At 37.7% G+C, this 11547-nt stretch overlaps 1 protein-coding gene across 1 annotated transcript; it reads left to right on the plus strand.

The window, feature by feature from the left end:
- Nucleotides 1–11103: 11103 nt before the first annotated feature.
- On the plus strand, nucleotides 11104–11319 carry LOC128569293 (phosphatidylinositol N-acetylglucosaminyltransferase subunit Y-like). The gene has a single exon (XM_053567447.1). It carries the CDS (start codon nucleotides 11104–11106, stop codon nucleotides 11317–11319), a length of 216 nt encoding a protein of 71 aa, XP_053423422.1.
- The last annotated feature ends 228 nt before the right edge of the window (nucleotides 11320–11547 follow it).

Raw genomic sequence — 11547 nt, forward strand, 5'->3', positions numbered from 1 at the left:
ATTTCTTTCTGGACTGACTGCAATACTCATATATTCTCACTGGCCTACTAAAATACCTCCTCGGTGAAGCCTTCAGCGACTATCCCCATCGCAGTTTTTCCTTCCTCACTCCATCCTTCCTTGGTACTCAACCATTTTTATTATGTTCATCAGAGCCTATCTTTGATAGCAGTGCTCATTCTTACTAACCGCCTCCTGTTACATGTAAGCTGCTTTCGGGTGGGGCCATCTTTTCGTATCTTTCATAGTCCAGCATTGGTGCTTAATATATTTAACTCTGAGCATAAGAATATGATTTGTTTCTTCTGTGTGCTTCCTAGTGTTTAGCGTTGCAGCTGGATAGAAAGTGGGCATTGAATGTATCTTGAATAAACAAAGGAAAAGAGAATTTCTATTTCTCACATTTCCTTCTAAAGAAAAATAAATGGATGGTCAGGTTCTCTGGCATTTGTAGCCTTATGAATATCTCATCATGTGGAAGGTTTATACTTTTATTCAATGAATTTATCTAAGATGTACACAAAGCTAGCTGAGGGTTAACTTTCTTTCATGTGGCAAAGGCCAAGTCAGCAGGGAGGATCCAGCTACCCACCCTGGCCTATTCCAAACTTCATGCAATTTTTATTAGCTGCCTTCTCACTAGCCAAATCAGTATCAAGCTTACATAAAAATTCAACCCTCTGGCATCTGATAAATAAAATAACTGCTTGGCCAGAATATACTTGTGGCAGGGAGAGGATTCAAAAGACACCCAGCCCTCCAGAGAGCCCCCCTTCCTCAGTGGGGCATCATTTCATTTCAGTACCCCTCCCTGGGGTTAGCCCTGCACCATTTGTTCACGTGGTGAGTCTTTGCAGTGGGAGGCAGCAAGGTAGGATGAAAAAAATACCAGACTTGAAATAAGGAGATATGCTTTAATAATTATTAATACTGACTTTGTCATGTCTCTGAATGTTTCTGCTTCTGAAAAATGGGAATAAAAAATCATTTCAATAAAAAAAGTCTTTACTCCAAACAGCACAGCACTAGCATAAAAGAAGACACACAGACCAATGGAAGAGAATAGAGAATGGAGAAGTAAAACCATATCACTACAACCAACTGATTTTCAACAAAGCAGACAAAAGCACAAAAGGAAAAGATGCCCTGTTCAATAAATGGTGTCGGGAAAATTGGATAGCCACATGCAGATGACTGAAACAGGATTCCAATCTCTTACTATAGACAAATATTAACTCAAGATGGATTAAAGCCTGGCTGTGTGGCTGTGCCTATAGTCTAAGATACTTAAGAGTCTATGGTGGGAGGATCACTTGGGCCCAGGAGTTTGAGCTTACACTGAGCTATGATTGTCCTGCTTGACTCCAGCCTGGGTGACAGAGGGAGACCTGGTCTCACAAAAAAAAGTCATTTGCTTAACGTGACATAGTTTGTAAGTTGTGGAGCTGAGATTTGAATTTAGACAGGCTAACTCCAAAAGCCTATCACTTATTGGCTGTAAAATATTGGCCATCCGTGCCATGCAGCAGCACCAGAAGAAAATATTATGACATTATCTAGCAGAAATAATTCTGGAATTTTATAGTAATAATCTACCTTTTGGGCTGAAGAGGTAGAAAAGACATATTTTATCTGAAGAAACAGGGTTAGAGGCCAAAAATTACTTGATTAAGGAATTGTGCTATTATACAGATTTTAGAGTCTCTTGGGGTCATCCTATTTAGACATGTCTTTTTATAGGAGAGATCTTTGCAGGGAGAAGGCATTTATTCATTATTATATGTTGAGCTAATAATAACATTAAGGCTAAAACATACTCTCTTTTAATCACATTCATGAACAAATTGACTCAGCGTGGAAACATTATCAATAGTTACATATTAGATGACATTAACTTATCTACACAAATTTGGAGTGACTAAGAAAACTTCTAATGTACTTTAACTTCTCGCTTGCATGCAAATATGGTATTAGGTCAGTTCCTGGAGCAAATCCATGCAATTGCTACTGTGGATGACTTTATAATGAATTAAAGGCACAAATTTGAGGATTTACCAAATTCTTTGTTAAAATCTAAAATAAGAAGTACAATGCAAATGAACTCTTTCACAAGGATGATTGAAACAAACAGAAGCCAGTAGGGCGACAGATTCCTTCCTTAAAGCTCAGGACACTAGAGGGGAGTAGAGTCTCACTGACCTTTCTGGGTCTGACAATCTTGGGAGTGACTGAGAGTAACAAGTCTTCAGGATCTGACAATGGGATGCCAACCTTCCATCTGTAGCATAGAAACTACAATTTCTGGGATTATTTTTCTCCCTACTAAAACAAATCAGTATCAGAAAAATAATTATTTCACCAAAATCCTCAGCAACACTTCCTTCCTCCACTAAAATTGTATGCCTTGCCAATGATGGTTTTGAGATCTATTTTTTCTTCCTTTCCCAGCAATGACATTCTAATAATGATGATGATCCTTACCAAAAAAAGAAGTAATAATGGCTCATAAAAATCAGTCACTAGACAAAAAAACAAAATGCCAAGAATGAAGCTCTCTTGAGATTTGGCAGAAATTATTTTTTTGTCATTGACTCATGTGCTTCATCAAAGAGCCTACGATATAGCTTGGCAACGGCTCAGGGAGAGGCTAAAGCACATGAAGTGTGGATGGATGCTGAATTGGAAAATGCCACTCTCTCGCTTAGTGGAAGAGAAAAATATATACTCGGGATTGTGACAACTGCTAGACAGATGCATAATAATACTTCTGGGGAGGACTTGTACACAGGCTATTGTGGGTGAATAAGAGGCGCTGTCCACGGTACTGGACAGAACCCAAGAATCTGTGCAAAGCCATCTGGAATATTTAGGCCTTCACAATGGGGGCAATCAGACTTCCTCTAAGAGAACTGATTGCTAGTCTTGTTAACAGGGAGGGGTTAGTGACAAATGATTTTAATCATAGCCTGACAATAACTTCTAGTAAATAAGGACTTAAGGAAGGAAAAATGCTTCAGACATGAATCAGTGTTCCATAGTGTTTAAAAAGTTTTCCTTCCTGATCTCCCAATCTAGGCTGCCTTCTTTTTCCTTTTCCTATCCAATGTCTGTATTTTTATTTATTAAAAAAAAATCCCTTAGGAATAATGCTGATACTGATACCTGTCATCCTGAAAGTTTGGTCTATAGGGAAATCTCAGTCTTAGGGACAATGATACTGAGGACAGTAAAGCAGAGGGACGTTGAATCTGTAACAGGGTAGTTGGATATGGTTAGTATGTTTAGGCAAGAATAGGCAATTGCTTATGTATAAGTATTTTAATGAATAAAAGTGCATTTTTAGCAGTATCTTCTTTGATGATTTGTAATTTAAGTTACAATTCTAAATTATGGGGGAGCTAAAAAGCAATAATGTATAATAATGCATCTTGTATCTGTGATGTCAGATACAAGATAATATAAGGTATAGTAAGTGACATATTTCCTAATATATCTTAACTACAAGCTGGAATGAATAAATCCCCTTATTTCAGATGGTGTAATAGAAATGTTAAGCACAGAGAGAGAGAGAGGAGAGGGAGAATATATATATATATATTTATATATAAAATATATATAAATATTATATATATTTTATATATATATTTATATATATATAAAAATATATATATATATATTTTTTTTCTTTTGGCCAGGGCTGGGTTTGAACCTGCCACCTCTGGTATATGGGGCCGGCACCCTACTCTTTTGAGCCACAGATGCCACCCGAGAGAGAATATATTTGGTAGGAAAACGAAGTGGTTAAATTGAGAAGATGATGTTTGAGAGAGTGAGGTATTTGATAAGTAGACAAGATTTGAATCCTCAGTAGTGGGTCATGTTAAGCATCATTTTTTTCTGTCTAGTAACTTTCCATTTTCATATTTTAAATGTTAGAGGCCTTCCTAGGGGATATGGTATAAAGTACTCAATTAAATTAAGAGATATAAACTGGTGGTTTGTATCTAGCTTAGGTGTTTTGTCTGAGCATTTTGTCACATATACTTTGTAGGTTTTTAAAGAAAATTCAATGAGATAATGTTTTGCTTGGTGATAAGACAAGAGCTTAGCCCACATATTTGTATACCCAGTAATCATTATAATAACTTTATTAATGTTAAGGCATTTCAATTTGTGACCTCTGGCCTAAATAAGAAGTTTATCAGATTTATTTCTTCTATAGATATGGCTGATATGAGAAGAATGAGGAGTGGGATGCTTTATGGAAATCAGTGAGGGGATATTGATAAAAATAATTGTTTATAGACTGGGGGAAATCCTCTTTTTGTAGAAGTGATTAGCTCCTTTTTTTATGGACAGAAAAAGCATAAGGGTGTAATTAGCTATAGTTAATCTTAGAGTTTGTTAAGTAGACTCTCCTCCTATTGTTTTTATTATACCCTAATACAATCTGGGTTTAAAGCCAAGTGCCTCCAACATTTAAATGTTCACCTAGAGCTTATCCTGACAGGTTGGCCTACAGGGAAATCTGAGTGTTAGGAACAAAATTGATATTAATGATGATGGTGAAAACATGAACTAAGCAAGCTATAGGAAAAAATGTGATAAAAATTAAAATATATTAACAAGTTCATGGATTTCTAGATTAGTGAGGTACTACTAGGAAACCTATTTCAATTATTCTGATATTTTATGTTGAAATATATTGTATAAAAATATATTTTTATTATTTTTGGTCTGAGAGAGAAAAGCATCTTAGCACTTTCTGTCATTTATGTTTTGTCCTCTGACTAGCAATGTCTTTATTGTTTACCTTTTTTTTTTTTAGCAGAAATTTATAATGCTCAAGAGCATGTGGGTATAGGGAAGAATGTTGGCATTAGAGACGATTCATTGAATAAATTGACGCAAATTTATTATGACTTCAGGTCAGTGTGCTGACATCAATTCTCTCAAGCAAAATTGCTTTATCAGTGAAGAAAAATTCCTTATTTTCCTTCTCGTGAAGAAATCATTTCTGGACCTTCTGATAGAGAGTGTGGAATATTTCTGAAAGTAATTATTCTTCTAGGAAAATAAGCTTTAGATAACTTCATGAGTTGTGGAAAACAAATCTAAACCAAGAATATCTGATTTTCTGGATACAAATAAGACATTGTCCTTTCGTGAGACTGTAATGTTCAAAGTCAACTAAGTCATACTCAGTTTGAGTCTTATAGCATTTTAGTATATTTGCATAATATTTTATGGCAGTAGCTTCCAAACTTTAGACTACATTAGAATAACCAAGAGGGCTTGTCAAAAGCATCTCACCTGCCACCCCTTTCTAGCATCTCTGATTTAGTAAGTGTGGGTATGAGAATTTGCATTTCTAGTACCTTTCCTGGTTGTGCTAATGCTGGTGACCCAAGGAACACATTCTGAGAAAATGTTTTCATGCTGTTCTTTAAAAATTCTTTTTACATTAATTATCAGGTTCATTTGTCAGGTAAAGGTTCATAAAATAAGAATGGCTGAAACAATCTCTTGTATATCATGCGTGGTAAAAAGATTCTGAAATTAATTTGCCAGATTTCATATGCTAAATCAGTGTTGAAGTACATACTGGAATCCATCTTATAACCCCTAGTGTTAGCGTTAATGATGCAAAATATCTTTTAAATGAGATCAATATGATGAGGCTGAGAAATAGGATATAAGACGATCATTATTGGCAAGTAGATAAGATATAAATTAAGAATAAACTCCACTGGCTAAGCAGTCAATGTTTTTATGACCTAACCCCCATCCAACTTTTTGTTCTATCTCCAAATTCTCTTTATTCTAGGCTATAAACAAACTGGACCTTCCTCAAATGATTTTTGACCTTCAAACCGGAAGATGGCTAAACTATTCTCTGCCTTTCTTCTCAATAAAATTCTGCTGCTCCATGTTCAGTCAATATGCTCCTCCTTCTTTAGAACCTACCAGCGTGTTTTCTAGCTTTACTCCCTTCTTCACTCAGCAATCGCTACCTAAGTGTCCATTAAATAAGTGGACAAAGGAAAGGAGGGAAGATTAGGGACCTTCATTAGGGGATGAGGTACCCAGGTAAGTGGGACAGGCTATAGTAGCTTTCCATATTTTATACTCCTTTGCTTGGTGTCTATTTTCTATTTTTGTGTTTAATTTTTTTTTTTTTTTGATACAAAGTCTCACTATGCCACCCTCGGTAGAGTGCCGTGGCATCACAGCTCACAGAAACCTCACACTCTTGGGCTCGAGCCATTCTCCTGACTCAGCCTCCCAAGTAGCTGGGAGTACAGGTGCTCTCCAAAATGCCTGGCTATTTTTTGGTTGCAGTTGTCATTGTTGTTTAGCAGGCCTAGGCAGTGCTCAAACCCGCCAGCCTTGGTGTATGTGGCTGGTGCCCCACTCACTGAACTATGAGAGCCGCCTGTGTTTAATTTTTAAGTGAACATACAGAGTATAATACAATTCATTATGTGTATAGTTCTGTGAACCTGTATATGGGCTCACATAATCACTGCCAGAATCAATATGAAATAGTTCTATTACTTTGTAAAATTTCTTCAGGTTATCTTTGTACTCCCACCCTCCCTAAATTCCTACTGTCTGGCAAGCACTGCCACTAAAATTTTGTCTTTTAAGAATGACATAAAATGGAATTATGTAGGTAGCTTTGGAGACTGGCTTCTTTTGTTTAGCATAATGTTTTTGAAAATTATTTAAGTTGTTCAGCCTATTAAGAGTTTTGCATTTTTGTGTTTGCTTTTTATTTTTGGTGGAGGAGTAGTCTGTTTCGTGAATGACATATAGCTTATCCATTCTCATATAGAAAGATGTTTGGGTTTTTCCATTCTTTGGTGATCATGAATAGAATTCCCACAAACATTTGTATACAGATGTTTGTGTGAATGTAATTTTTCATTTCTCTAGAGTAAACAGAAATGGAATTGCTAGGGCAGATTGCATAGATTGTGTAAGTGTAAATTTATATTAATTAGAAACAGAAAAATTGGAAGGGCCAGTATGTCAGACTAGAAGCAGCCTCCATGTGCTGCTGTCACGGAGAGGATCAAAAGTGTAGAGTATGGGCGGCACCTGTGGCTCATGAGTAGGGCGCCGGCCCCATATGCCGAGGGTGGCGGGTTCAAACCCAGCCCCGTCCAAACTGCAACAACAACAACAAAAAAAATAGCCAGGGGTTGTGGCGGGAGCCTGTAGTCCCAGCTGCTCCAGAGGCTGAGGCAAGAGAATTGCGTAAGCCCAAGAGTTAGAGGTTGCTGTGAGCCCTGTGACGCCACAGCACTCTACCGAGGGCGGTACAGTGAGACTCTGTCTCTACAAAAAAGAAAAAGAAAAAAAAAAAAAGTGTAGAGTAGCTACTCGCCTTTGGTTTACTTGTCTAAGAGAAAGCCTTGAGAGTCAGCAGAGAGGTGACAGGAGGCTCCCCAAATGAAGGAGAGAGGCGTGGGACCACCAACTCCAGAGGATCACAGGTACACAGGGAAGTTGCCCACACATGGGGAAGGGGCAAAAGCGAGAATGTTGGGGTTCTACATTCCCCCGTGAACACTGACCAGAGCTGCAGGAGAGTCTCTCCACTGCTTCTGGCTGCTGGACTGACACAGTGAGCTAACTACAGACTGTGCAGCAAGGCACAGTGGGGTCCCTTGAGGACCCAGTTTCAGAGCACTGTGCCTCCCTAGGAGTCTGATTTATTGATGCTACTTCCCTATGGCACCTGCCAGGCTGGGGAGATAATGAGGAGGCCTTATCTTCAGGTTCCCAGAAATATTCTGTAGAATTGATACTACCTGTTCTTTTAATATGGGAAGAATTCAGCAGAGAAAGCATGTGGGGCTTGGAATTTCATTCCCTGAAGATTTTACATTACAAATTTAATAGCAATAGTTATATACCTATTTGGGTTATCTACTCATCTATTTGGCAATTGGTGTTTGAAGAATGAGCTCATTTTATACACATTGTTGAATTTATATACATGTAGCTCTTTATAATTTTCCTTTATTTTAAGTCACTTTAATATCTTTGAGTCTATACTACTATCTTCTATTTCATTTCCTATGTGGTAATTTGTGAACCAGCTCTTGGCATCATTGATTTTCTCTATCATGTGTTTTATATTTTATCAGCTTCTCTTACCTTTATTGTTTCTTCTCTTATGCTTACCCTTATTTTTTTGTTCCTAGTTTTATTTTATTTATTAAATCATAACTGTGTACAATAATGCATTTACCTAATTTTTTTAAGATGGAAGTTGTGATTATGGATTTGAGACCATTTCCTTTTTCTAATGTAAGCATTTAATACTATACATTTAACTCTTAGCATTGCTTAGGCTGAATTTCACAAATTTTTCAGTGCTGTATTCTTGGTTTTGTTTGTTTATGATATTTTCTAGATTCCCTGGAAACTTTCTGTTTGGTTCATAGAATATATAGAAATGCATTGTTTAATTTCCAAGTATTTGGCTATTCTTCTACTATCTTTTTGTAATTTAATTTTAGTTTACTTCCAGTATGATTCTAGAAAATTATTTTTAGGATTTCATTTTGTTTTAATTTTCCAAGGTTTGTTCTATAACCTGAGATATGATCTATCTTGGTGAATGTTCTATGTGTATTGGAAAAGAATATGTGTTCTACTGATGTCAGGTAAAGAATTCTAAAATTGTGGGATCCAATTGGTTGATCTGTCATCCAATTCTTCTGTTAATGTATCCCAGCAATGGATTGTCTATTCTATCTACTAAGAGATGAATGTTGAGATCTCCGACTATGATTAATGAATTTGTCTATTTGTCCTTTTAGTTCTGTCATTTTAAAGCTCTTTTATTGGGGTTATATGTAATTAGGACAGTTATTTATTCGTTAGAATTTGACCCTCCTATCTTTATGTAATGCCCCTCTTTTACCTATTAATTTTCTTTTCTCTGAGATCCACTTTGTCTGATATAAGCCTCTCTAGCCTGCTTTTGATTAGTGTTTGTATGGTGTAGATATTTTTTATCTTTTTTATTTTTAACCTTCCTATATAATATTTTAAATAAGTTTCTTAAATAGTTATACAAATTCTATTATAAACATTCTGAAAATCTCTGATTTTCACTGGCTGTGGTTAGGCCATTTAAATTTAATATAATTATTAACATATGTGAATTTAGGTTTACCATTTTATGGTGTTCTACTTCCTTTACATTTGATTCCTTTTCCTACTCTCTTTGATGTTATTTGAACATTTTAAAATAATCTCCTTTACTGTGTTTTTAAGCTGTATCTTATCCTATACTTTTAATGATGGCTTTTCTAGGGATTACAATATAAATATGTAGCTCTTCTATTATTCAGAACCAATATTTTACCACTTCAATTGTGATGTTTCAATCTTTCTTTCCATATGTTTATATTGTGGTTTTTATATATGTTACATATATATCCATTGAAAACCCCATTAGACAATGTTATACTCAGTGAGTAAGGCGCCGGCCCCATATACTGAGGGTGGAGGGTTCAAACCCAGCCCCGGCCAAACTGCAACAAAAAAATAGCCAGGCGTTGTGGCGGGCGCCTGTAGTCCCAGCTGCTCAGGAGGCTGAGGCAGGAGAATCGCGGAAGCCCAAGAGCTGGAGGTTGCTGTGAGTCCTGTGACGTCATGGCACTCTACCCAGGGTGGTAAAGTGAGACTCTGTCTCTACAAAAAAAAAAAAAAGAAAAGAAATATATATATATATACTTTTTACTTTCAATAGTCAAATATATTCTGTAGAAGTTAGTAAAAGAGTATTATCTTCCATTTACCTGGATATTTACCATTTCTATTTTTCTTTACTCATTTATAACATAATTTCAGGTTTCCTTATGATTTCCCCTCTTTCTGAAGATCTTCCTTTAACAATGTTTTTAGAGCCACGGGTTTTTTGAAGTTAGTATTTTCATTTCATCTGGGAATGTTTTTACTTCACCTTAATTTCTGAAGGATATTTTCTCTACGTATAGAATTCTCATTTCAGTTGTTTTCTTTTGGCACTTTAAATCGACGATCCACAGAATGGCAGGAAACACACACACACACTCGAAAACTCAAGCTAATCAACAAGAAAAAATTGACCCCATTAAAAAGTGGGCAAAAGACACGAACAGAAATTTTTCAAAGGAAGGTAACAGCCAACGAACACATGAAAAAATGCTTAGGATTATACCCAAGAATAGGGGGAAGGGGGAAAGGGAGGGGAGGGAGGGGGGAGGTGGGTGGACGGAGGGTGATTGGTGGGATCACACCTATGGTGCATCTTACAAGGGTACATGTGAAACTTAGTAAATGTAGAATGTAAATGTCTTAACACAATAACTAAGAAAATGCCAGGAAGGCTATGTTAACCAGTGTGATGAATGTGTGTAAAACCAGTGTACGGTGCCCTATGATCGCATTAATGTACACAGCTATGAAAGAAAGAAAGAGAAGGAAGGAAGGGAGGGAGGGAGGGAGGAAGGAAGAAAAGGAAGGGAAGGGAGGGAAAGAAAGAAGGAAAAGAAATAAAGAGAAGGGAGGGAGGGGGAAGGGAAAGGGAAAGGGAAGGGAAGAAAGCTTAGGAGTGGAAAGCTGGCCCCGCTGGCAGAGGGAAAGGTGAGGAGCGGTCGCCTGCTGCCCGACGAGGCCGAGAGGAGTGGCCGCAGGCTCACCTGGGCGTGGCTGGGGACAAGCACTCGGACCTCTTCCTCTGCGGTCGCCCACAGGTGTCTGCAGGCCTCGGGGTGGCGGCCATCAGCAGACCGGAGGGAAAGGGCAGAGGAGCCGCCCTGAGGCTTCCACCCTGCGCTGCTGGAGGTCTTGGTGTGCCCTCTCTCCAAGAAGCAACAACTGAATTGATTAATGCAGAGCTGGGAATAGCCTATCCAATCATTGGTGGAATTCCTGATATGATACCACAGGCAGCTAGGACGACACATCAAAGTAAGAAGCAAGCAGAGGTGGAACAGCACTAGGTTATCATTTTTTAAAAAGCCACCACAACAACTAAATTTTCTTAATATGATATACCTTTTAAAGCAGAGTGGGGGTAGTAAGTGGAGGAGAAGAATGTTTCTGTCTCTTCCTACATTGACTGTTCTTATTCCACTGGTCTCTTTAGCAGGACTGTTCTACTCAGCCTCTGTGGAAGAAAAGTTCCCCCGTGGCTGCACTAGCACAGCCAGTCTTTGCCTTTACACTCTGCTCCAGCCCATCACCACACCAGTGTGTGTGTTCTTCCATCTTTGGACTTGGATGGGTATTAAACTCTTCCGGCATAATTAATGGAACCAGAGCCAGGGTGGTATCTATATACTGGATATGTCTTGGGTATGTCTATCTTTGAAAGTTCAACTGAGTGGAAATACCGGAGACCCATTTAGTTTTCAGGACAGATGCTTTTGCCTTGCTTATGTCACACTTAGGCCTATGGGAGGCTTTAGTTGCACAAGCTTCTTTTATTGGACCTTTGTTCTGCCTTTGTTTTCTGAAGGTTCTGACTTAATAATTGCT

Source organism: Nycticebus coucang, chromosome 17 (assembly GCF_027406575.1).
Source record: "Nycticebus coucang isolate mNycCou1 chromosome 17, mNycCou1.pri, whole genome shotgun sequence".
Classification (NCBI taxonomy): Eukaryota; Metazoa; Chordata; class Mammalia; order Primates; family Lorisidae; genus Nycticebus; species Nycticebus coucang.

Coding starts and splice junctions, on each gene's coding strand:
- LOC128569293 (XM_053567447.1), top strand. CDS start 11,104: ATGTTTCTGTCTCTTCCTACATTGACTGTTCTTATTCCACTGGTCTCT.